We start from the raw sequence: 27,202 nt of genomic DNA, 5'->3' as shown, positions 1-27,202 counted from the left end.
TAAGGTGTTATTGTTAATTAATATAACTATTTTATTGTTTTTATTATTACGCATTAGTTAACTAGATAATATTATTATGCTGAAATACAAAAAGAAATATTTATAACAATAATACACGGAACGAAACGCTTGAATATTAAATAAATACATAAAAACAAACTTAGCTTGTAGTTTAATCAAATGTAATAAATATCAACATTAATATAGAATCAATATTATTATGTAATGTCAACTTTAAAACTATTTTCTATTAGAATAAAATATCTATTTTCGTTCGTTTTGAGTGATAAACTTTTAAATGAACCCAAAATAAGATGGCAGCGACAATTCGACTTGGTCAACATCTTAAGGAACTTAGAATACATTTGTGCCAGAAATCTGGACCCAGTAAAGGCGTTAGGTATTCTCTTTATGCATTTGAAGCATAAAATGTTATATCTAGTAAAAACAAGTTGTCAACACTATTCCGATTCATATATGTTAAGAGGCACTTTTGGGGTTAATAAAAGTTAAAGGTCGACGATGACGGGCATCACGATTTTGTTTTAAAGTTGCTATATATTAGATACAAGTCTCATATTTCCCTAGTTTTATATTTATTTGTGATAAATAACCTCCAAATTATTCAATCCAGAGCATAATGTTTACATAAATTACTTGGGAGTACTAACATTGTATCGGCATGAGTTCGACCGGTAGGCCCTACCCCTAGTTCACCAAGATAAACCTTGCGTGCGAGGTTTATCTTGTCTAGGCATTCCGCCATTAGCAGCTTCGGACAAAGGTTCCGAGGAATTTTGCTCGAATCAAAATAACGATTACCATCACATTTCCACACCCTAATCGTATATTGTGATCTATTTCGAGCTCACTGAGACCAAGAAATACTTACTTTGAAACAATCTTCACTTTGAATTAAAGGAAAAAAGTCCGACTTTACCGAGCGGATTCTGGCAGCCACTTCCTAGCAGACAATTATGCTGGCAGACAATTTCAGCTGACACACATGGCAACATTCTAAACATCGGACTCATACGCCTTTCGAAGACCTTTTAAGACATAAAAATGAGTCTTGGTTGTTATTTTGTGTGTTTTTTTATATAAAGATACTCTTTTAAACTCTGAAATTCTTAAGTTATAGTGAATACTAATAATTAGTATATCGTGTGTTTGAAAGGCGTACGAGTCCGGGTCAAACTCTTTCCCCTCTATATAGCTGGTATCCATTTGTATGTTTTATATACATAGTTATATTTTCTTTGAGCAATGAATTTTTTTTTTTATATCTTTTCGGCAACCTCCAACTAAAAAACCCACCAACTCACAACTGCAGATTTAATTGGTCATAAATTATGATTTTTACTTACTCATTTGTTTAGTTAGTAATTCCTAATAAAATATTGGAAACAGTTCATTTTCTTAGGGATATCACTGCTTATAAAAACAACAGAAGTGGTAGTGTTCATTATTACAAGCATTTATCTCAATGGGTGTCAAATAATACACCGGTGGCACCAACGTCTGCGCACCTAAGCATGTGTTCTATTTTAAAGTTAAAAATTAATATTTCTTTAAAAATATTTGTTTCACCGCCACAGTACAGTGGAACAATAAACGTGTTACTACTGAAAGTTATTTTAAGTATAATGTTTTTTAAAGTCAGTAATGAGCGCGTTTTTAGTGGGAGCCCCCTGTATTTACTGGCCTACATGATGGCACATAAGTCTTCGCAGAAAAGATTAAAACAACCACTTCTGTCACTAATGTTTACAGAAACAGCAACAAATAATGGATCCGACTTTTTGTAAGTTCTAAACAACAAACTCATCCTGTTATAACCTCTATTAGAAATTTGCGAGAAAAAATAGGCAGAGTTATGTCCCCTAACCACTAACCACTTCCGGCGTGTTCTGGTTACTTCGGAAATAGCTGATGGCCACAGTTGTTTGTAAATCTTCAGCTGAGATTTATACATGCCAATCCCTGGCATCATAAATGTCCTCACTTTAAAAATAAAGAATGATACAGGTAAAAATTAAGTTGATGAAATTGTGTTTTGTTATAACTGACCATGTGTTAAACATAGGAGATGAATCTAGAGAGCTGTCACACACCCTGATTGTTTTTTTTTTTTTGCATGGAATTTTTTTGTTTGTTTGTTTCATCAGAATCAAAGCTGCTATCTAAAAACACCACTAGCCAGTCTAGACTTCCTCTACACAATTTCCTGCACATGCGCCTATTTGACTAAATATTTTGTTTGCTGTAAATTGATTTTGCTGTAATAACAGCTAAATATATAGTTTAACCTAAAAGCATCTACCTATAGTAACAGTACTTGTTTTGTTTACATCAAAATATCTGTGTAAACATATTTGTTAGTCTTGCGTGCCGATTATTTATGGTTAAATGTTACATGATTATAAGTGTAAGTGGCAGGCAAATAAAACACCTAATATTTTAAAAATACCCCCCTCAACAATTTTGTTATTTCCAAAAAACCCACAAAAAACCTAGTAACAAGAAGAAATCTGTCCCCAAATAAACAATAGCCTACAAAACAAGCCCACACGCACAACCAAAAACATAAGCCAGACTAACATGCACATTTGAAAAAAAAAGTTTATCTATGTACATATCGAGGGGTTAATGCCAGAACCCATTATATGGTGAATTACGCAAAAATTAGTTAATCTCCTTGTCAGCATCATGGGAATGTGTACTATCATTTCACAATGTCTCATTCAAACCAATCATTTATTTATGCTTTTATCCATAGAACCCAAACCAATTATCTTTTATGTCCATTTCCACAAAAGGCCAAAACCACGTGGGGGTTTTTCAATCAAATTATTATCTATCAGTTTTATACATATATTCACAATGAAGATGTGTTGTTTTAAGCATTGTTTTATGAATTAAATTAACGTTGTTTGTTTACAAACATACCCCAAAACTTGTTTCAAGACATAATGTAACATCATTAACATGTGCAGACTTTTGTGCCGCACAGACCAAGATGACATGAGTGTATATATACACTGCCTTTACAAAAAAACAAAACTACTTTTATCAGCTGGCGATATCAATGCGATCGATTCATTCAAGAAGATGAAAATAAAAAGAACAGAAACACGTTATATCCTATATTAGGGAATCACTTTTAAAAAAATCTTTATTATTTTTAAAAGATCTTGAAATCTGTATTAAACTAATATTAAAACTTTGATCTGTTCAGCAAAACGAATGCCCGTGAATGTCAGACTGACAATATCTCTGGCTCAACTAACGGTACCTAAACCACATAATAAAAAGATGAGTCAGCTTGTACATCGTACCAACTTCTTTTTACAAGATACTGAGGGGCAAAATAAGTGGTAGGTCTTTCCACAAAATTTATCAACACAACACAATACATGGTAACCAAGCTTTACCCCTTTTTTTCTTCTTTTTTTTAGCTTTTGTGTTTTTTCAAGGGCTGTACATTTACATTTTTCATATTGTCAGTCTCTTAGCATAATTGTCATCAACCAATGTTTAGAGGTTCTAAGATAAATGTAAAAAAAAAAAAAATTTATGCAAACAAAAATTTATTCTTTTAAAATTATTTTAACAAACACATCACAAACAAAATCTGGTCTTCTTGTTCTTGTTAAACAATTTTTAAAGAATTATTTTCTGTTTGTATAAAAAAAATCTGGGAGTTTTGTGGGGGTTTTCTCAACTTCTCTAACAATAATTTGGGCAATTACTGTATACCAAGAGGCTGAAGATATGTTTTGAACTCTAGATGTAATTTAAATTAAAGCAAATTTTTACATTTGTTTTTTCCAAAACAGGGATTTCATTGAGAAGCACTATGTGAATCTGAAGAAGAACAATCCCAAGTTTCCAATACTAATCCGGGAATGCAGTGGAGTACAACCTAAACTGTATGCTAGATATGGTGAGCATTTAGTGCTACATGTATGTAAATACCAATATGTGTATTTGGCATTTCATTTTGTATTATCATATTATAACATAATAAGCTTGTAAAGTGCTTGTAAAATTTTCACTTCATAAAATGTTTGTTTCCTGTAGATACATGACATTATACGACATAAATTGTGTCAAAAAAGTAAATATATTCAGGCAAGCATTTTGGTCTTGGGGTGAATTACAATGTGATTAGTTACATTATGAGGTCATTCTGGTTGAAAGCTGTACGCTGTAGGTGCACAGGCACGGACATTGATGCTCAATGGTATTCTTTGTGTGACTTCAGTTTGGAAATAGGGGGCGGTTGAGTGCTCGCTTGAGGTGCTTGCATCGCAGTATCATACCACCTCAGTGGACCCATTCAACTAAAAAAAAAATCTCATTCCAACTAGTGCACCACAACTGGATAAAGGCTGTGATATGTGATTTCCTGTCTGTGGGAAAATGCATATAAAAGATCCCTTGCTACATTAGGAAAAATGTAGTGGGTTTCCCCTGATGACTACAAGTCAGAATAACTATATGTTTGACATCCAATAGCCGATGATTAATTAATCAATGTGCTCCAGTGGTGTTGTTAAATAAAACAAACTATTTTTTTCACTTTGGAAACATTTATGTTCTGGCAATTGATTATTTTTAACGTTTTTTCCAGAGTTTGGTAAAGAATCGAGTCTGTCATTATCAGATATGTCGGCAGATCAGGTGACAAAAGCAATTGAAACACTAGCTAAACGATGACCAGATACCTGCATTGTCAGCATGTGTGTTTACTTTGAGACTCAAGTAGTGGAACCTAATATTTACTATGTGATGTATTTATCAGCTGGACAAATTATGCCAATGGCCGTGTTGTACATAAGGAAGACTCATTCTGGTATTTATAGAGCTGTAAGATGATGATTAAAAATAGAGTGCATTTTGTTTACAAATGTGTCTTGTTTTTCTTAAATACATGAATATATGTCTGATTATTCACACGAGCACCTTGCATGATGCAGGCATCTGTGGCAAAACCTAGTTATTTACCGTTTAAAAAAACAAGAAATAGTAACGTTGTGTCTGTATAAGGACTGTGGACTGGTTTATAATTGAAATAGTAAAAAGTAATAAACATTTATCACAATAATTAAAATAATAAAAATTAATTGCAATATAACAAGATTATTGCTTAAAGGTACTGTAGATGGCCTCTAAAAGTGAAAAAAACAAAAAACAACCAATGACATTATCTGGTACTTCTGGTTGAAACATAGTTTCTACTGTTAAAGTATTAATCTCTGTACATCCAGTGTGCTATTGATGTTTTTGTGCCGATGTCTATACTAACTCAAAACATTATCTTGAGATTGTTTGGAACACACCAATATTTTAGAGATCTGAATATTTTTTTGTTACCAGTACTTTATAGTGAAAATACTCCAGTATAAGACCAATTCGCTTTTATCGAGAAATGTATGTCAACCTTGATGGCATCAAAATGCACCGATACCTAGTTTTGAGCAAAGTGAAATAAAACCTAGCAATGTACTAAGTTCCTTATTTTGTAAAAAATCAAGTCAACATTTGGACGCTTTTTGTATGATTTTATTTTGGTATGAATCATGAATCAAAGGCTTTGTAAAATGTCATGTTAAAAAACTGAGTCCGTTGTGACCCATAACAACTGAAAATGTTGGTCACACTGGTGACAGGTAGTGAAATGTGCATCAGCATACTGGATTTATGACATATTCTAAACCACATCTATTTGTAATGTTACACAATGAGGTTTCTTCAGTGTCATCAAAACTTTCAGAAACCGAATGATCCATAGAAAATAGATGGTCCAAATGGTACTCCGTCCCACATTCGAGAAAGCTGTCATTAAAACCCACATTTAGTATCGTTTCTTCTTGAGAATATCGGGACGCCAGTTAATAGGATGCGAATCTTCGGTCTGCAAAATAAAATGTGATGTGGTTAGTGCTGTTCTATTTGTTTTAAACAATATTTATTTCATCTTTTTATGACTGATAGGTCAAAAGGTTAAAGCCTAAATTAGAACCTTTTCCCTACATATCAGTATGTCGATTAGAATATATATTCAATTTGAATAAATTAATGTTTAACAACCACCATAACCCAGCACAAAAATATATGGGTGCGGGAACCAGGAATATTATTAATATGAGGCAGTTGGCAATTTGCCACCAACGTTTTATTAAATTGTTGCCGGGTATAAAGTTAATATTTAAGTTAACATGAAATTGTGTAATTTTTTAGCTCTGGGATCAGACTGATTAACACATGACATGATATATACCTTCCCATACTACAATCTTTAGTATCAGTCACGAGACTAGTTTGAGATGAGGGGAAAATCTGTTTGAGGCTCCGAGTGATATGAATACTGTGACTAATTGCACATCACATGAATGCTGTACTGCTGAGCTACTTCCGACCCTTAAAACAAGGGTAGGGGAGTGGGTGTCATACTTAACATGTATTTGACTTGTTGGTAAAAAGATATCACTATTGTTTGTGTAAACGTTTCTAGATTCCTCACAAATGTACTTACTGCAGAGTCGTCCTCTTTGTATATTTTTATCGTCTTGTCGGCCTCTGCCGTGATCAATCGAGTTCCGCTGTGGTCAAACTCCACTGCAAATATTCCTGCCTCCGAGTCGATGGATCCTGGCTGTGCGGCTGCCTGTAGTCGCTGGTAATTGTATCCTGTTCTCCAGTCCCAGAAATGCATGGTGCCATTGTCAGCTAAGAAGAAACAAGTCAATAACAGACATCAAAGTCACCTGTGTTTGTGAATACCATTACAGGCCATTACTAGTTATACACTGGAAATATGCTAATATTTTTAGTCACTGCAACATTTTTTGTTAAATTAAGTTACATAGTACTAACAAATTATTATATATTTCATCTTTTTAAAAAACACAGGAAATATGGTACCTACAAGTATAATGGAAAAAAAATATTGGTAAAGATTTAAAATGAGCCAAAAACAAAAGATTTTTTGAGAAAATGAATAATTTAAAAAATAATAAATATTAAATATTTTTTTATTTCACCCTGTAATACATAGAGGTTATTACCAGTGATTTTCGGTATCGTCAGTATCATATATTAGGAATAAAAATTGTATTATGCAAGCATAATACATTATTTTTATTCCTAATATATGATATTGACGATACCGAAATACACAAGGGTATCTCTTTATCATATAATCTCAAGCTTAATACAGCGTGTTTTTGTAAACTGTACAACTTTAATTCTAGTCCGCCATTACTAGATATTCAAATGAAGTAAGAATATATGGCGCAGTGTATTTTTGAATGGAAATGATGTCAAGCTCGAATGACGTCATTTTGGATGTCCTTACATCAAAACAAACTAGGGCTTAACGTTTTTTTGTTTTCTGAATGCTGGACAGCTTTCAGTGTCAAATTGCCATTGAAATGTTTTTATTTGATGACTATGAATGCATACGTCAGTTATGGAGTGTCACACAAGTACGTTTGCTTAAATATCAGTAAACCTAGTGCCGTGACCTCGATTAATTTACATCTAATTGCAAAGTTATCAAATTCTTAAAAATATCACATACTTTGATTGCACTGAAAATGTAAGATATTATACGATAAATATAGAATACTAAACGAGCTTGCCTGGCATACCATTTTTATGAAAAGTGAAGAGTTTTGGTATCTGATGAGTTAAATAAAAATAGTATGACAGGCAAGCTAGTTAAGTATTTTATTTATTACAAACCAACTGCAATGCAGAAGCAAGCAGATGTCGAGATCTAACCATTATGTTTTTTGTGTGAATTGGGTCAGCAAGTGATCTACGTTACATTCATGCCACGCCAATATTACACTTGTTAGATATTGAGTGATTCTTATGACATGAGCATTATCGTACACTGGCGTGTAATAAAGTGAGTGAAGTACTTTTAGGACTAGCATACCTGCTGAAACGAGTACGTTGTCAGAGTTGAGACCCAGACAGTTGATGATTGCATTGTGGCCAGACAAATTCTGTATGAAGTTACCATCGGGAAACTTCCACTGTTTTATGTTGTCTGGTGATGCTGAACCAAATGTGTACCTGAAAAGACAAACGTTAACATCCTTGTTTAGCAACTTGTCAAGAAAGATGTAGTTGATAAAATAAGTTACAGTTATTTAAGATTCATGATCTAAGATCAACTGTCAATCAATTAAAACACAAAAAAAAAGAAGAATTCAATGGAATTAAACATGTCGTCTACTCAAAAAACTATTATTTGGTGTCGCTCACAAATACGTTCAAACCTAAATATAAAACCTCGACATGGATCTAAATGCTAAATTATTTTAATTGAAAATTAAAATATATTGTTTGCTACTTTATGAGTTAATTCATGATATTAAATTTACAAGTTAGTGATGAGTATATATATGCTACAAGCAGAAACCCAGAAACTCCTATCCAACATGTAGTCAACAGTTTGGGATAAGTGTCTGGTTTCTTCTTGTAACGTTTGTACTACTACATGTGTAAATGATCAAACTAAAGATCAATGGCATGAGATTTAGAAAAGTGTATGTATTTTTTTTTTTTTTAATTCCACTGCCCCCTTTCCTTTTTACTCCTTTGAATTCCATCTCATTTCTTCCTGATCTGTTAACTCCTATCTTTCAACTTCTTTCACTGTCCACATCCCAGTCCTTGTCTCTCCTTACCGCAACAGGTGCTTGTCTCTTGTGCAAGACTGTCGTCAGCTTGATTGTCCAGCAGCTTATCCACTAGACCACAGAGCTCAATAAATGTACCGTATTTGACCGGAAATAAGCCCATGTCTTTGAATAAGCCCACCTCCGTTTTGATAGCATTTAAGAAATTAGGCCCTCATTCGTAAATAAGCCCACCCCCAACTTCGTCACCTTATAAATAACATGAAATTGCGAGTTTGCTCAAAGTTCATTTAAAAGGTCATACCTCCTGCAGATAATTAAACACAAATGTAACACAATATTTTACCACCAGTGAGATTTAGCAGTCTAACAATAACAGTGTGTAACAATGTTTTCAATTTCATGCCTGCAGTATTTCTCTGAAGTATCCAAGCCAAGTATGAACTAAAAACCAGTGTCTATTTTTACCACCACACTGGGTCCGCAGTTAATGCTAATTAAGCAAATACCGTATTCTGATTGGCTAAGAACAATGACCTTAGATTGACAATTCTTTGCAGTGTAAGCTAGCTGCCCGTGTCAGAAACGTGTGTATAGGCTATTGAGTTTGTTGTTAATTGCTGTTGTTTTAAGTCTTCTCAGCATTAAATTTTGGATGTAAATAAACAGCACTGGTAAGTAATTGTAACATAGAAGATGTGTTTCTGATAATTAGATACTAGTAAAAAAAAAACCAATTTAATTAATAAACAATTATTATTTATTAATAACAAATGGAACACTAATTAATAGATGTGCTACTGAACGTTTTTTGTTTTTTTCCTAGTTCATTTAAATATTGTTATTTATTTTAATTATTATTATTAAAAAAAATTTCAACAAAACTGGCCCCTTGTCTGGGAATAAGCCCACCCCATGCCAAGCTCACAATGAGTTGTCTTGGCCCCCTGGGCTTATTTCCGGTCAAATACGGGTATGTATTTTAGTCACAGTATGTGACGACCATGTGGTTGTCAAAAATTGATAACCTGTTAAATAGAATGCACTCTAGCCGTCACCTCACATATATAGAGGATAATACTAGAGGACATTGAAACTACTTTAAACTGAAATATTGTATTACTTACTGTGTAGGATGCAATGCTACTGCTCTGACACTCTTCTTGTGATTGGTCAGAGTAACCTTTGATCTTCCGGCCGCTAAATCCCACAACCTGATCGTACAGTCGTGACTTCCCGAGATTACTTGGGGCTCTGAAGCCTGACATTTCACCACGGCAACCGTGTTTTGATGGCCAACCATCGTATGAACGCAGGCCTTGGTCCTCATATCCCAACACTGCAAAAATATGAAGAGTTAAATGTGTTTCTAGAAACTGTTAACTTAAAGGTAATGAATACATGAACCCAGGCTTTCTGCCACATAATAATTTGAAGATACCATAAGTGTCCCTATTAGGTGGTTATGGGTTTGAAATGTTATCAAACTGGACACTGAATTTCATGCATTTGACAAATTTTATACCACATTTCTCTTACTATAATCTATCTTTAAAATTATAAAAATACATCAATTAATTTCATAAATTTTAGGGTAATTAATGTTACCCTCCATACCCTCTGGCAGAAAGCCTAGAACGGAAGCAAAATGGAAACCATGTGAGTTGCATGTTATTAGAGACTGTTAATGGTGATAAATGTATGTATACTTACCCTGACTGTTGCATCTCTGCCACATGTCAAAAGAACATCAATAGTTGGATGAATGTCTAAGGAGTATACCGCACTCAAGTGCCCATGGTAATGTCGGATTGTCTGAAATAAATAAACAGGTAACATTCATTGGCATCATGTTAAAGATAATGGGCCCAGCTTATCAAAAGTATAAGATAATACTTGGTATTGTAGAGCAAATTTAATTTACTACCAGCTTAGTAATGTCTGTATATATAAAGATGTATTTTGTGATTGAACGTCAGTAATGCAGGATTGTGAGTGACATGGTTAACTTCCTCACATCGTAGGTGAGGGTATAATTTGGAGTCATTCTCTGTTGTCAATCTTTCTGTGATCCCTTACTTCTTTCATCATTTATCCTAAGTCATGAGTAATCTGAATGAACAGGGGGTACTTATATAATAATATATAATAGGTGTTTAGTCATATTCTTCGGGGTTTAAGACTTAAATACATGCACGATGCCTGTAAATTCTGACCATTTTTAACAAATAGTACCCAAAAACTGCTTGGTTATCTATGCATCATATATTGTAAATAATGGGAAAAAATAATAATCATCATAATTGCAATTTCTTAAACAAACATTCAAAAGACATAATTGTAGACTGGTATATATGGGTACAGTGTTAAGTATAAAACCTAAACCAACCTTGTTGTACTCCAGATCCCAACACTTTACTTGTTTGTCCTCACCACAGGAAAACAAATACGGCTGTCTGGGGCTGACCGCAACACCGCGAACTGTGCTGATGTGACCAGTCAGTGACAGCTTCAGGGTTCCCGTTGCCAGGTCCCAGATCTGAACAATTAAAATGTAAACACAAGTAGTATAGTATTTGTAACAATGTGCTAAATACATGCACCATAGCCCTTGAAATACTGGGAGTTGTAGAGAATTAGATGGACGCCTTTGATATACTGGAGTTGTTGAGCATTAAATGAGTATATATGCACTTTTTGAAAAAGCACACTATCAGTAGCAAAAGTCATTACAGTACTTTAAAACATTCTGGGGGGTTTTCTTATTGGAGGTGTGTAGACACACATAGGGAGAAACATACAAACACACACAGACACTGGGTACAAGTTTAGTATATTTTACTTGACCTGAACTGGATATTACAGGAGCAATACAAGCTTGGCAAATATCCCTTGTTCTCTCTCTTGTACAGAGATGTAAATATGAAAGTGAAAGTTTCTTTTGTTTAACAACACCACTAGAGCATGTCGATTTGTTAATCATCAGCTACTGGATGTCAAGCATTTGGTAATTTTGACATGCAGTATTTGAGAGGAAACCTGCTACATTTTTCCATTAGTAGCAATAGATCTTTTATATGCACCATCCCACTGACAGGATAGCACACACCAGTCTTTGATATACCAGTCATGGTGCACTAGCTTGAACAAGAAATAGCCCAATGGGCCCACCAACAGGGATGGATCCCAGACTGACCGCGCATCAAGCGAGCACTTTATCACTGGGCTAAGTCCCGCCCTATAAATATGATGGCAATAATAAGAGTCCGTTACCTTTATGACTCGGTCTCCAGCTCCTGTGACGAACCACTCATTTCCTGGTTCCACCGCAATACACCGCACCCAGCCAAGATGACCACTAATAACCTGTAATGTCAATATTAGTTAACTATAGTTCCTATACCACACATCAGTAATAGAATCTGTGTTACAGAAAACATATACGTTAATAACAGTTCATAAATAACACTGGGATGGATGCTCATTCAACAATAAAGGCCGATATGATCTTTTGCAAAACAAACAAAAGCTAACATAAGATAAAAAGCAGAAAAATCACATCCCTTATAACAGCTAAAGGCTTCAAGATTCAATAGTGCATACCAAAATTATGAGACAATGTTATAATTGACACATTCAGGTATTTGATCTTCATGTATCTTACTCAAATTATGAAATATTGTCATTTTTATCTGCTTAAAAGCAGCTATCTGTTGTATAACAGTTCATCATAGTTAGGCCGGTGTTGATCACAGTTAGGCAGGTGTTGTATTGATCATATGAGAATGTTTTCAGTCTTGTAGATGAAACTTACCCTGTATAATTTCCATGGAGGATGCCACTGTGGCTTTGGCATTGTTGGAGCTTTTCTTGGAACCAGCATCTGCTGCTGACCCACAGTTACAGATACCATCGACTAGAAACACAAAAACAAGAGAATGACCATGCAAACTGTCTAGCCTCACAATAATTTTGAAGTCAAGTTACTACAGTTCCAATTCCATTTTTGTCCTGGGCCCCATTTTTCAAAGTGACCGTAGTGCTAAAATGACCGTAAGTGCATAATGTAGTAGTGTACTTAAAGTGATTTTAGCACTAAGATCACTTTGTAAAATGGGGCCCTGAACTGTAACCATAGGGAAAGCCACACCCATGTCCAGAAAATATGTTCCTCTAATCTCACTCTTTAAAAAAGCAAGATATAAAATTAATCATATATCCATGATCCTATTGTAATAAGCTAGAACATTTACTTGTACATTTAAATAAAGGTTATGTATTAAGAAACAAACAATATATATTTCTTGCAGTGAAAAGAATCTTATCAATATAAATGTTCTGGTTTTCAAGAAAAATAACATCCTTAGCGCACAACAGAAAGCAGTTTTGAACTAAGATTACTGTATTGTTAACAAGAATGAACAGTTATTCTCAAAAATGGGAAAATTAAGGAAATTGTGGAGTTTCTGATTTTTGGGAAAAACAAACTTTGTTTTAATGCAAACCCAGGCTTCACATATTATAGAATGATTATGTCCTCTATTTAAGGTATAAAAATAAAAACAACACAAATACAAAACATTAAAACGCATTATTAAAAAGAAAAGATACATTACTGATTATTCAAATGATAACAAAAGAAATTAAATCACCAAACACTCACTTTAGACACTGGGTCAGTCCTCTCGGTGTGCCCAGCATTTTGTCTGATCTCGTGGACACTGGCGCCAGAAGGAATATTTGTCTGTCTGAATAATAAACAATTAAACAAAACAGTAACTTTCTTCAAATAATACTTGTAGTTTAATGACCATTCACCAGTTCTAAGATTAAGTCTATACATAAAAAATATGACATTAATTTAGCCATATGTAAATCATATAAAAGAGCAATAACTCTGTGCTCTTAACTTAATAATTTGTCTTCTACAGCAATTTTTTGAAACGGTCCACATACGGCAATTTTTTTAAAGTGACATTTGTAGCAAATAAACATGACCGAAAAGTTATTCTGCTGTATGTAGACATAATTGAAACGTAAAATTTTTAAATAATGGCAGATAATGTACACCAGGTGTATACATTTTACTATTGTTGAAGAGCTTTACCGATGGGACAAAAGTGACGTCGGTGGTGCTCTGTACCTACGGCAATTTATATCTCAATGACGGCAATTGCCATCGCTGCCATCATTAAGTTTGAGCCCTGTAACTCTGTGAGAAGACAGACGTGTCCACAAAGAAATAAAATGAGATCCATGTCCAGTAATGAGTATTCACCAAACACAAGCTCTGAGGACCATTACTGTGCTAAACAATAAACAGAACCTAAAACTTTGAACTATAAAAACTAAACGAAACACATACTTGTAAAAAAAAAAAAAAAAGTTTTTTTTGTTTCATGACACAACTAGAGCACACTGATTTATTAATCATTGGCCATTGAATGTCAAACACTTGGTAATTTTGGCCAAGTCTAAGAGAAGAAATTTGCTACATTTTTCCATTAGTAGCAAGGGATGTTTTATACTCACCATCCAACAGCCTTTGGTATACCAGTCGTGGTGCACTGACTTGAATGAGAAATAGCCCAATGTGCCCATCGATGGGTATCAATCCCAAATCGACAGCACATCAGGCAGGCGCTTTACCATTGGGCTACATCCTGCCTGCACATACTTGTAATGCTATATCAAGCACACTACAAATTTTGTTCTGTTTAACAACACCACTAGAGCACATTGATTAATGAATCATCGGCTATAAGATGTCAAACAAGTGGTAATTCTCACGTTGTCTTCAGAGGAAACCTGCTGCATTCTTCCATTACATGCACTTTCCGAGATAGGACAGCACATACCTTTGATATAGCTGCTATGGAGCACTGGTTGGTATGGGAAAAACCCAATCACAGAATGGGTCCACTGAGGGATTTTAATTCTCCTACCCAAGCATCACAGGCGAGCACTCTACCGACGGAGGTAAATACTGACCCAAAACACACTTCACTACCCAGCTTACTGATGCATTTCAGTATTTGACTAATAACAGAAAGAGATGGTATCTCTACCTATTCTGTTCATATACCACTATATACAAGATTCCATATCATGTTTATGTCCCGAGTGAAATAATTTTCAATTGTCATGAGTGATAATGAAAATTATTTTACGAGGAAAATACACATGATATGAAATGGTAGTGAGTTTAATATCCTATTTATTACCCATTAATCAATTTCAATTTATATCAGCAAACTTGTTTGATTAACGTTCCAGTAAGGTCGAAGTGTGCCAGTCGTACGACATCATTGTGTGACGTCTAACTTGACGTTCTAGTGGGACCTAACTCTTTGATATGTATCAAGATATTTTTAACCATATGGGTAATAATAAAAGATAGTGATCCATGTCAAGTATTCCACTAATAACAGAAAGATCTGGGATGTTTACCTGTTCTGTTCGTACAGCATCATCTCCATGCTGCCTGATGAGCTGGGATCAGCCTGTTTGCCTGTCGTATCGGTCAGCTGAACACCTGGAAACAAAAATAAGACAACACTTTTAAAACATTTAAAGATGGGACTCCAACTCTAAGAATAAACTGACCACTCTCGTTGGTGTTTGTGGGGGAATTACACTCAGCACTTTTAAAACATTTACAAACGGACTCAACTTTGAGAAAAAATTTACAACCCAGTTCCATTATTGGTTGAGTTTTGTGCCAAGGGCTACTAAATTAAATGGAATGACCCAGACATTTTGCCAAATACATGAACATTTATTTTAAAATTAATTATACAGATATTTTTATTATTCTTTAATCCTTTCCATACCATAATTACATCATTTTCTGTATTTTATTAAAAGATAACAATCAGTTGGTTTTTTAGCGACATAAACTTACAATTCTTTAAAAAACAAAAACGTATAATAATTGTATCTCAACAAAAACAGAGCTTATATTTTGTTACCTACCGTAATTCCCTATGCTTACCTGGGCCACTTGGGAATGGATGTGTCCCTTGAACTGAGATTTCTGGATTCTCTGAAAATTAAAAAAGTAAAGTTTGGGGTTTTTTAAATTAAATTAGACATGATAAAAATTTGTATAAAACAACAGTAATGATCAAGCATTTACAAAATGCAATAATTATCCAAGTAAAATTGTTTTAAAATGTTTTCACCAATTTAAGTTTATTGTGTTGATTAAACTAGTACACTGAATACATGTAGAGTATATCCTATCCACATGAAACTCCCACCTCAGGGCTCGAAATAGCAGCCTGTGAAAAGCAAAAAGCATTTAATTTTTTAGACCTACCAGGTGAAATATAAAAAAATACCCCAAAAAAATCACAGGTCATTTTTTCAAGAGACAGATGAACATGTATGTAGGATTATCTCATCTGCTACTTAGCTTGTAATTCTGTAATGCTCTAAAATACATTTTGGAGGTTTTCCACACACTATCCCAAACCTTTCCTTCACCACGTCTTATTTTTAGTAGGTAATATTTTTTCTCAGCAGATTATGGCGTGTCTCCCAAGTGTATGGGGGATGATTACCCGGCATGCACAGCACGTTCCGTGTATCCCGAGCTCGGGTGATACCGAGATAGCTCAACTGACAGCAAGCGTGGACCTGTCAAGTAGTCTTATACCGAAATGAAAATACTGCGGCTTCACCATTCACCTCACCCTGTTTGTAATGTCCAAAAAAAATAATGTCTTTGTCTCGGTGAACATTAAATGACTGTGGCGTTTTAGAAAACAAACAAAAAACTATGACTTCATTATTAACATCAGAACATTTATCACTATGATTTTTAACAAAACATCATACCCGGCCATGTGCTTTCACCATACGGTCTGATAACATCATTCGTCTGTTGTTTCTTCACTCCATCATCCTTGGGTAAATCTTTCACAGGCCCATACTCATCAATTAACTTCAACTTCCTCCAAAGGGTATCACTGAAATCAAAACACAAACCCCAAATATTTAGTACAAACACATAATACTGTCTATGTGTATGGAAGTAATTTGGTGTAGACAAAATCTAAATTAAAATCTCAGTGTTTGATATTTTCTAAAATTCTACTAGCTAAATGCCTATGTATAAAAACAATAGAGTATCTAGATTAAACAAAATAAGCTCATGGTGTGAAACCGTAACAGACTGGTGACTGGTTTCATTATGCTTATACTGTACATGTATAACTTACAATAAGGAATCAGTTGGGTACCAGTTAAGTGGAGGCACTTTGCACATGGTTGTTTTGGTAAAAGAAACAAAAACATGTTCAATTGTTTAAATTAGACTTCAAGTTCAACAAAATTGCACTGGTGTGTACATGAATTAATAGCGAAGCTCTGAAAGTTTTGTTTTAATTTCATTTAAGCACTAGCCAGACAGAGTAGTACATATAAGTTAGCATTTGTCAGTAGCCAGGGGTGGGATGTAGCCCTGTGGTAAAGCTGTTGAATAGCAGTCTGTATAGGATCGATCCCCACTGACAGGCCCATTGGAATGTGAAATGTTAGAGAATATGGAATGGCAGAGAATGCAACCAGCTTAAACAATTATGGATTCACAATTACATGTATGTAAAGCTAGCTGTAAAAATGGATGTAGACAAAATAGTAGAAATTACTGGAAATAGCCTTTAACTGGGAAGTCTAATTCATACACATTAGAATATCATCCTTTTAGATGTACTTATAATTTCAATATGCATACATGTAAATGTATTTTGCATGTATGTAATAAATAGTCATTGTTATTGTTTATTGAATTTCACAAAACATTGTAAGCCTAGTTTTGCACGTAAACATAAATCTACGACTAATCTACAATTCTTATTACTATTACAGTACAACAAATATAGCTAGAAGTACACATAGTTCATTTCCTTTTGCCCTTAAAATGCATAGAAGCAATATCTTCCGTAATGATGTAATTTTCTGCATCAAATAGATGTCAAACACATGTAAACGTATGACCAGTATAACTCAACCACTTAATAACTGCTGGTCGTAGATGTAAATTTACGTTGTTTTCTGAAATTGGCCCCTGAACAAAACAGCTTGAGATAACAGTTCGACAAAGACATAGTAGTTTTAGGTAAAACTACACTTTTTTACCTCGAAATATCCTGGGCTAATAGGACTTCGCTAATGAGATAATGACAAAAGTCGAGATACTGATATTTGTATAAGAAGCAAAATATTTGGAAATTATAAACAAATTGCAATGATTATGCACTGGAAATAAAAAGACATGGTGAGTTATGAAATATCTACGAACCTCTTGTCATCTCGAATTGGAGGGTTTCCTTGCTCTGATATAAACATGTCATGAGTTCTCTTCAGAGATCGGAACACAAGTGTGTGCACAGAATGCTTCTGAACTTCCTAAAAACATAATTACACTGTTAAATACATTGTAAATAACACATACCAGACTGAGACCTGTTGGAGTGTAATTTAAAATTTAAAAAAACAAGCATTCTGAGAGCACTGCAAATTTGCAGAAGCAATACAAGTCCCCTACCGGGACCAACAAATGTTTGTATCTCTTATCTCTTACGTGATAATGCTTCACACTCTGCTGGGTTTGTTTTCTTGTGCACTGTTTGAGCAATCTATATCCGATTTGTTGTCACCTGCTTGTCGTTCATTTGTGAGGGTTTTTTCACAGTTCAAGAACATTTCCATCAAAAATGAAGTTCAAACAAGCATGTATATAAATACCAAACTTTACAAACCCCCAAAACCATTACTTTTACTGAGTTGCTTTTGTTTATTCCTTAAAATTACTGATATCAATGGTTTCTTTGTATCTATAGCGTTGGTACTGGTTAACAACATGTAAGTTTAATGTCATGACTAGACTTGAGAATAATCAAACTAAAGCTCAGTGGCATCAGATTTAAGAAACAATGTGTATTTTAGACACATTAGCTTGCAACCATTTGGTTGTCGACAATTGCCAAAGCATTACATAGACTTTCCTCTTGCCTTACCCCACATATCAATATCAATAAGGGTTTGGTATGGAGGTGACTCAAGCTATTAAAACTAGCCCGAGTACTCTGACTGTAGAGGGCTAGATGGACATTTGGACATATTCAACCCTACAGTCAGAAACCAAGCTATCGGGCAATCGCTGCCCATCACATGGTAATCAAAGATTCCAATTCTAATACCACAACAATCCTATGTTTGACGTCAAATACCTTTACATCGATCATTTTCAAGTTGCTCAATTAAAAAAAATCCACACATTACATATTATCATATTAATCATTAATACACACACTACAAAAAGAAATCCGACAGCACCCACATTCAGCTAAACTTTGTGACATTCCAATGCAAGAATTAGAAAGCTCGCTGATCGTCCACTTGGCGACTCCGCCTTACACAAAGTTACAGGGGCGACGTTACAACATGGAAGAGTTGGCTAATGCTGTTTTGGATGAATTTGGATTTAATTTCATAATTAAACCAAAACAGTTACAGATTACTTATTCCATTTTTAATTTGAAGGATACGTTTGGTGAGTTATCGACAGGCTACGGCAAAGAGTATTATTATGTGCTACATATTTGCCTACTCTTATAAAGTAAGTAGTAATTTAATTTGACTCTTTTTGAATATTTTATTTTTATGTAGGGCTGAATAGGCCTATGTCCAAATGTCCATCTAGCCCTCTACACATGTTCGTTTGGATATTCTTCAGACACAGCTGATGTTACCTCTGTCATAACTGCAAGTTGCTGTATCCTTTATTGTTCTAAGATGTACTGTCACAACAAAAAGTGCTGAAATCACAACACTGACGAATTTCTTTTTCTGCCACTACAGAGTTATCCCGACTGAAATATTTCTAGCGAACAATCCTAGCAGCTGTAAAACAAGCGAACAAAACTCCAACGAACAATTTATCCATTCGTCAGGCTTTTGAAATGGTCAATGAACATTGCTCGGATCCAGATGGTAACGGGTCGTTAAATTGCAAAAAAAAGTGTCCCATGGGTTGCCTTGCCATGATTTGAACAGACCAGGCTCTTTTAAGGGCCACCACTGGGACAACCTAAGGAGACAAACAACAACAGCTATCAATAAGCTAGGTTCCAATAACAAGCTAGGTCTACTCTCGGCATACTAAGTTCAAAATAATACGTAGCTCCTCTATATTTTACGGCGAACCCAATTCCTTCATTAAAACTGCGCAATCTTTGTCTTTGGTTTAATTCTACGGGATTTGTAAAATTCCATAGCATCAAAACTACCCTCCCGTCCGCTACCGATGCCAGTTAGACTGAGCTGGTACTTTCTTGCACTTGCCAGTGCGGGCGGTCCCCTCTCCCATCCACCCCAACCCCTTTCCTGTCCTGGACAGAGGAGCCGGTCAAGGCTGGCACCTGTGCCCATGAAGGCGTGCGCTACAACAGTTTGTTCTGAATGTGCACGTATAACCCTTTGACCTGACCTAGTAACGCACGGGACGTTTTGCCCTTGGTACCACCAGTTCGCCCGATTCGCTTCTTCTCGGATCATTTCGTCCTAAAATGTCTGGAAATCATGCCCCCGAACCCCCTATGGTTCTCGCACCCTTTTGGGACCTTGACTCATTTAACAACTAACTCAAACTTGCCCACATAATTTCAATAAAAATAAGACAAAAATGTTTTGGTAATAGTATAACGGGGAGTAAATATTTGTATAATTGATATATTTTAATATTTAGTTTATGTAGTTGCCCCTGACCCATCTCCCCACCCCACCTAAAAAAAAAACCCAAACAAAATTAATGTTACAGACGTCACGTGAGAGTAGACTTTAATTCGTGCTTGACCTAGACTTTTAAAAATCCTTTTTTCTGTGTTATTTGTAACTTCGCTTTGGCCGATATATTTGTTTTGGTGCTGCTGTGTCGTTAATCATTCATTCATTCATTCATTCATTCGCTTTGTCTGATAACTGTTATATTACAAATGAAATGAAATCAAATCAAATCAGTTTATTCATAAATACACGAATAGTGTAAACGAGTTGTGCTACGAACAATCAAAATATTACAATGATAGTAATCACAATTTGTGAAATTATATATGCAAATGTTTTGTAATCAAAGAGTACATGTACATAGTAATTATATATAGATAAATTTCAATATTAATCAGGATTATTGTGCTTTATGAATGGACATTTTATAAGTCCATCTGTAAGAGGGTTGATGTTAAGTATTTTATTAAATATTCCCGTGCAAAACTGTCTCTCTACAGTCGGAATTGAAAAACAATTTGCATAATGAATTAAGAGTTTTAAATAATGGACATTGTTGACTATTTTTTGATATAGTAAGTGTCTATGTTTTTCGTAAGCATGACATTTAATTAGTTATAAAATGTAATTCGTCTTCTACACCACAATTACATATTTTGCACAATATATCCTCCCTCGTTCAATTTCTAATCTGTGTGTACATGTGAATTTTTTTTATTGCTTTTCTAAAATTGTCATTTGTTATTTTAGTTAAACTATGGTTTTAGAACATGTTTGTAATAATAATTTTCCCCGATTTATTACTGTTTAAAATGAGAAGTGTTTAATAAATACTTTTAAATACTTTTGTCTGTGAGCTTGGGCTTTTCCCTAACTGAAAACAAATAGAAATCTGTTTGGAATACTATGTGGTAATGCAATCATATTCAGTCAGTACAATGTGCTGAACATTGCATTGTACCAAATGAATTGCCGATAATGTAACACACCCAGGCAGTACACCAATAAAAAAAACGTGGCACCTCACCTTTAATCTACCGTCAAGAAAATGGGGATGGGGGAGGGAGCCACAGACCATTTAAGACATTTGCTAAAATTACTGTTCCATTTTTGGGTGGTACCTAGCTCGAGTGTCCTCTAGCCCTCCCCTGTTGTCGAGGAAAACATAAACGTGGTAGGGCTAGAGTACACGCGAGCCAGTGGGGTAACATGCACTGGTTTCATATTGTATAACAACTGTATACTGATTAAAAGTGTATTTATTTACTGCCAATGAATAATGAGTATTTGCACAAATAATAATCAATGTCACTTATCAGTAAGTTACCAATTACAGCCGCAGCTGTTTTTACCCAGTAAATATTTTACGACCGAACTTTGACATGGAACTTTCTGCTTCAAGTTGGTGTGAATTGCCCCAGTTCTCTTAGTGTGGTCTGTGAGTATGCCACGCCCGCGAATTTTCGGAAGATCAAACATGCTGAATTGTTTTTGTTTACATTACACAAGCATAATTTATGAATTGCAAAAGTCGGTTAAACGACAGGGCTTCTAGGATTTTTATAAAATCCACTAGCCATGGCATCAGTAATTTTTAATATTTACTAGCCACAATTAAACATTCACAAGCCCTACTTTACTTTACTTTAAGTTAATACAATTTTACTAATAGTAATAATGTCACCTAAAGAAGGAGATAGAGCTTAGAAATACTAAGATTGAGGGATGGGGGTAGGGGCAGGATATCATATTTACAAAATAAACTTAAATGCAGAATTTGACAACTTTTTTTACTAGCCGTCGGGCATAGCAATAGTAGTTATTTACTAGCCCAACATTAAATATCACTAGCTATGGGAGTGGTGCTATCATAATCTAGAAGCCCCGAACGATCACTATAGTGAGGAACGATGTATTGGCAAAATCCATGACTGCAGTCTGTTGCAGTTATTACTGAGCGCTCACCTGAAGTACTTTGGTCGTAGGATCGAAACCCTTCAGTGGACCCATTCTTTGAGCGAGTATCTGTCATCAGCAGGTAAAGTTACGCTAATGAGACAAAGTGAATCCTACTTAATAGTTATGTACCAGGGGCTACTCAGTCCTTAGTGAATGATGGCGAAACATCCGGGTATACCAAATTAGGGAGTCGAGAGGCAGTCTATGCTATTCCGGATCATTTTAGAAAATAGATGAGCATTTTCTACAGGTAAAATATGAGATGAGCAAATTCTACAAGCATAATTTCGTAGTACAAATTTTGGAAGGTACAAAAAAACAATTGTAAACATATTTTAAAATGTCATTACAAGTTTGAGCCTCGATGGGGAAAGCGTAATCAGTTGAATGCAAGTAATTACGTCCATACATAAGCTACACGTGTCCATCAGTTAGGTCCATCAGTTAAGTTCATGTTGCTCAAACCAATATGCAGTGTTCAGGCCTGGCGTGTAGAGCCTACTGTGTGATCTTGAATGTTAATATTAATGATACAAACATTGAATGTAAAGAAAGGTTTTCAGAATAGTTGTTTCAAAACCAGAATATCGAGACAGACAACACTGCCAACACTAGGAACACCAGAAACATTTTCCTGTCGACAGATCGGACCTTTTGGGTTGTGAAGTCATCAGCGGTCTTGTCTTTCACTGGGTTGTCTGGGTCAACGGATGTTTTGTTTGGAACACGGGTCACCCTTTGACATGGTGCTCCATAATGGTGGACATTCAGGACCCCTAGTGTTACAACAATAGCCAGACAACTCTGAGTGAGAACCAGGACTAAGTAGATGGCCATTCTGGACGGCATTTCAGACTTCGGCATCACCTCAGTGATGTAGTTAAGGAACACGGCATACGACACGAGAATCGAGATCAGGAACGAAATCTTTTCGCCAGACTCCGTTGGAAGTAAGAATGCGCATGCGTTCAAAACCGACAGCAGCAGCATTGGGAAGATGACGTTCATGACGTAAAACGTGGATTTTCTTCTCATAGAAAAACTGACTGAGTTGATTACGAAGCTATATGTAGTCATGTTAATCGATGTGACAAACACGCCTTCCAGTGTCCATTCGGAGTTGGATGGGACAGAGTTCATCAGGGTTTTCTGGTGGACATACATTTTTACTTAAGCTGATTTGGGTACCAGAATGATGGCTAAAGAACACAGCTGAGTGTCGAATGGGTAGGATGTCATATCCACTGTGCATTTTGTCTGAAACTCGTTGAAAGTTGTCATGGTTACTAAACCAGAAGGCTCAACTCTCACTCGAAACGATGATGGGTTGAGCACTAGCGTGCCGACTCCATTGCCGATCTGAATTTGCGGCGTCCAGACGTCGTCTGCTTCAAAGTTCATGATGGAAACGTTAGCCGCATACTCGGTGTGTTTCCAGGACAAGTCGGGGTCAAGCCACTGAAATCCTAAATGTCCAGTGAAAGAGAATATCTCCTTCCTCTGGTCCAGGTCGATCAGAGACACCAAAGTAAAGAGGGCGTTGACATGAAAGTCTGTCGCGTTCTTCTTGTAAGGTTGGTCGAATTTGTAGTAGGAATCCAACAGTAACGTGCGTAGTGCTCTGGGTGAATCTCGGTGAGGTAGGTGCTGCAGGGCAGATAACGAAAATCGGCAGAAAGCCAAAACGCAGAACAACAGGCGCATCATACTTCCCAGTTAAGTAGAGGTACGCTAACTATCTGTGTCGCTGTTAACTGACGTTTGGCGTTTACATACGATGGTTATCTCTATTATACTCAATCAAATCAATATAAAATCATTAAATATCCTTTGATTGAGAGAATGTTGACATGGTTGTTTAACATCGGTGGTCATTCAGCGTGACAAAGCGATAGGTAAGCAGGCCACTCCACCGTCCTTCTTCTTCAACTTATTTTCGTGCTTATATCCAATTAAGCACGCTGTCCTGGGCACACACCTCAGCTATCTGGGCTGTCTGTCCAGGACAGTAGGTTAATTGTTAGTTGGTTAGTAGTTAGTGAGAGAGCAGAGGGTGTAGTGGCCTTACACCTACCCATTGAGCCCTTAAGAACTCGCTCTGGGTTGGAGCCGGTACCGGGCTGCGAACCTGTACCTACCAGCCTGTAGTCCGATGGCTTAACCACTACGCCACCGAGGCCGTCCAAACTGTTTTAACATGTCCGCATCCTTCTGTTCAGGTTCATGCATGTACCCATGTACCCTGCATCTGGTATGGCCAGTGACTTGGTCCAAAGTGAATCCAGGCCACTGGCAGGAGTCTCATTAATATGCATAATAACTTATTAATATACAGATGCAAATCAATGCATGATGACACAGGTCAGCCATGTATATGAAGGATAGGCAGACTTTGTGCACTATTGCATGTGTTGATTAGTCCAGTAATTAAACTAGAACAGTAAGCAATGCCGTACACTGAAAACTGCGCAGCATGTCACCATTTTATAAAGTAATCAATATGAAAACAACCGAGTCGCTTTGTTCTAAGGCGGGGTTGTGTAAACGCTGTGCACACGACCAAGCCTAAGTATCGATTGGTTTCCCCCTGGGGTGGACGTTCAATATAGTGTTAAACATGGACTAGTGTTGATTTGTTTTCTTTTGTTATACCAGCCTGGAATATCATAGTTTAAATGCTATGGTTTTAAAAGATGGGATTGATTGTCGTTTGATTATATGCAATGAATTGAAATGTTATTTGTAAGGGCCAGCAAACCACTGATTTAAAAATTAATAAAATTGTTTTAAATGTTTTACGCTGATTTTTTTTGTAAAAGCATGTCCACCGATTTCCCTTATTTCGATATGTAATAGACTTATCCGTGCAAGGAAGCAGGTTTGACAGAAATTGTTTATCTATGTATGTAGGCTATTATGTATGTGTGTATTATGTATGTATGTATTGGTGTATGAATATCTATATATTGTATGTATGTCGAGGTTGACTGTTACATATAGAGATATTAACGCACTGGCGCAGGGGATAATTAAATCCTTTCTGGCCTCACATATTGTCCCATGCCGTTGCTGGGACTCGAACCTATAGCACCGAATCGTCCGCAAATTGCAGACTAACCACGATGCGCTCTGAGTTATTGAGGCATCATGTATGTATGTATGTATGTATGTATGTATGTATGTATGTATGTATGTATGTGTATACATATATAGATCTATCTATATCTATCTATATTCATATTAAATATGACGCCTATGTCTGCTTCAACATAGTTATAGTATCACGCCTAGCTTTCTTTATTGAAAGAGATGGAAGTTTGATTGAAAGGTTGATTTGACAAACTACACAAACCTCCTGAATATATTCTGAATAAAAACACAGTGGAATATTAGACACATTTTATCTAAACAAGGCTGAATAACTTCATTTTTAAATGGATGTGCATGTGTTTTAATATTTTATAATTGTGAATGTTATTTGCCACATAGTTGACACACGATCCTATATAGTTTTAATAATTTAATCAAAGAATATTTATAGATTCGATTTACTCCAGAATAATTGAAACAATTAATTTTGACTTATTACCGCTCGGTACAAACTAATGCTATTGTATTAGGATGAATCTGATCGACAAAAACGTTAACCGCGAACAAGACCGTATATCTGAACAATACAAAGTTGAATGGGCAGTTTACAATATAGTGCTTGATTCCATGGATCTCCATCTAGTGTCTCATCTATTAGAGGAAAGCCACTCCCGAGGAGAACCTTCACTGGACTGGAGTCCTTCTTGACCGCCAGATAGAGGACTGCCATTCCCAGACCAGGTAGAGGACTGCCATTCCCAGACCAGATAGAGGACAGACATTCCCAGATCAGATAGAGGACTGTCTTTCCCAGACCAGATAGAGGACAGCCATTCCCAGACCAGATAGAGGACAGCCATTCCCAGACCAGATAGAGGACTGTCATTCCCAGATCAGATAGAGGACTGTCATTTCCAGACCAGATAGAGGACAGCCATTCCCAGATCAGATAGAGGACTGTCATTCCCAGACCAGATAGAGGACTGCCATTCCCAGACCAGATAGAGGACAGACATTTCCAAACCAGGTAGAGGACTGCCATTCCCAGACCAGATAGAGGACTGCCATTCCCAGACCAGATAGAGGACTGTCATTCCCAGATCAGATAGAGGACTGTCATTTCCAGACCAGATAGAGGACAGCCATTCCCAGATCAGATAGAGGACTGTCATTCCCAGACCAGATAGAGGACTGTCATTCCCAGACCAGATAGAGGACAGACATTTCCAAACCAGGTAGAGGACTGCCATTCCCAGACCAGCTAGAGGACTGTCATTCCCAGACCAGGTAGAGGACTGTCATTCCCAGAGCAGATAGAGGACAGCCATTTCCAGACCAGGTAGAGGACTGTCATTCCCAGACCAGATAGAGGACTGCCATTCCCAGACCAGATAGACGACAGCCATTCCCAGACCAGGTAGAGGACTGTCATTCCCAGACCAGGTAGAAGACTGTCATTCCCAGACCAGATAGAAGACTGTCATTCCCAGACCAGATAGAGAACTGTCATTTCCAGACCAGGTAGAGGACGGCCATTCCCAGATCAGATAGAGGATTGTCATTCCCAGACCAGATAGAGGACTGTCATTCCCAGACCAGGTAGAGGACTGTCATTCCCAGACCAGATACAGGACTGCCATTCCCAGACCAGATAGAGGACTGTCATTCCCAGACCAGATAGAGGACTGCCATTCCCAGAC

General features: G+C 36.2%; 4 protein-coding genes across 4 annotated transcripts; 1 reads left to right on the top strand and 3 right to left on the bottom strand.

The window, feature by feature from the left end:
* The first annotated feature begins 288 nt into the window (after positions 1 to 288).
* Positions 289 to 4,909, top strand: LOC121375467 (NADH dehydrogenase [ubiquinone] 1 alpha subcomplex subunit 2-like). Its single transcript, XM_041502934.1, has 3 exons — positions 289 to 400; positions 3,840 to 3,946; positions 4,637 to 4,909. Exons 1-3 carry the CDS (start codon positions 315 to 317, stop codon positions 4,720 to 4,722), a joined length of 279 nt encoding a protein of 92 aa, XP_041358868.1. The 5' UTR covers positions 289 to 314; the 3' UTR covers positions 4,723 to 4,909.
* Positions 4,910 to 5,552: 643 nt separating this feature from the next.
* Positions 5,553 to 19,551, bottom strand: LOC121375466 (pleiotropic regulator 1-like). The gene is made up of 14 exons (XM_041502933.1): positions 19,421 to 19,551; positions 17,968 to 18,074; positions 16,503 to 16,633; positions 15,655 to 15,705; positions 15,111 to 15,195; positions 13,324 to 13,408; positions 12,475 to 12,576; positions 11,934 to 12,026; positions 11,050 to 11,199; positions 10,374 to 10,475; positions 9,788 to 9,999; positions 7,952 to 8,091; positions 6,542 to 6,735; positions 5,553 to 5,920 (listed from the first exon to the last, which is right to left on the bottom strand). The coding sequence occupies exons 1-14, from the start codon at positions 19,427 to 19,429 to the stop codon at positions 5,861 to 5,863; spliced, it is 1,521 nt and encodes a 506-aa protein (XP_041358867.1). The 5' UTR covers positions 19,430 to 19,551; the 3' UTR covers positions 5,553 to 5,860.
* A 3,434-nt stretch (positions 19,552 to 22,985) lies between these two features.
* On the bottom strand, positions 22,986 to 23,576 carry LOC121374374 (neuronal acetylcholine receptor subunit alpha-9-like). The gene has a single exon (XM_041501476.1). The coding sequence runs from the start codon at positions 23,574 to 23,576 to the stop codon at positions 22,986 to 22,988; it is 591 nt and encodes a 196-aa protein (XP_041357410.1).
* A 6-nt stretch (positions 23,577 to 23,582) lies between these two features.
* On the bottom strand, positions 23,583 to 24,119 carry LOC121374373 (neuronal acetylcholine receptor subunit beta-3-like). Its single transcript, XM_041501475.1, has one exon. The coding sequence runs from the start codon at positions 24,117 to 24,119 to the stop codon at positions 23,583 to 23,585; it is 537 nt and encodes a 178-aa protein (XP_041357409.1).
* Positions 24,120 to 27,202: the final 3,083 nt, after the last annotated feature.

Source organism: Gigantopelta aegis, chromosome 6 (genome assembly GCF_016097555.1).
Source record: "Gigantopelta aegis isolate Gae_Host chromosome 6, Gae_host_genome, whole genome shotgun sequence".
In the NCBI taxonomy this organism is placed as follows: Eukaryota; Metazoa; Mollusca; class Gastropoda; order Neomphalida; family Peltospiridae; genus Gigantopelta; species Gigantopelta aegis.
The sequence above is the reverse complement of the archived record's forward strand: the minus strand, read 5'-3'. Positions and strand labels throughout refer to the sequence as shown.

Coding starts and splice junctions, on each gene's coding strand:
- LOC121375467 (XM_041502934.1), top strand. CDS start 315: ATGGCAGCGACAATTCGACTTGGTCAACATCTTAAGGAACTTAGAATA. Junction 401..3,839: donor GGACCCAGTAAAGGCGTTAG/GTATTCTCTTTA, acceptor TTTCCAAAACAG/GGATTTCATTGAGAAGCACT. Junction 3,947..4,636: donor TAAACTGTATGCTAGATATG/GTGAGCATTTAG, acceptor CGTTTTTTCCAG/AGTTTGGTAAAGAATCGAGT.
- LOC121375466 (XM_041502933.1), bottom strand. Junction 15,706..16,502: donor TGGTGAAAGCACATGGCCGG/GTATGATGTTTT, acceptor TTTAATTTTCAG/AGAATCCAGAAATCTCAGTT. Junction 13,409..15,110: donor ATGCTGTACGAACAGAACAG/GTAAACATCCCA, acceptor TTTATTATTCAG/ACAGACAAATATTCCTTCTG.
- LOC121374373 (XM_041501475.1), bottom strand. CDS start 24,119: ATGATGCGCCTGTTGTTCTGCGTTTTGGCTTTCTGCCGATTTTCGTTA.
- LOC121374374 (XM_041501476.1), bottom strand. CDS start 23,576: ATGTATGTCCACCAGAAAACCCTGATGAACTCTGTCCCATCCAACTCC.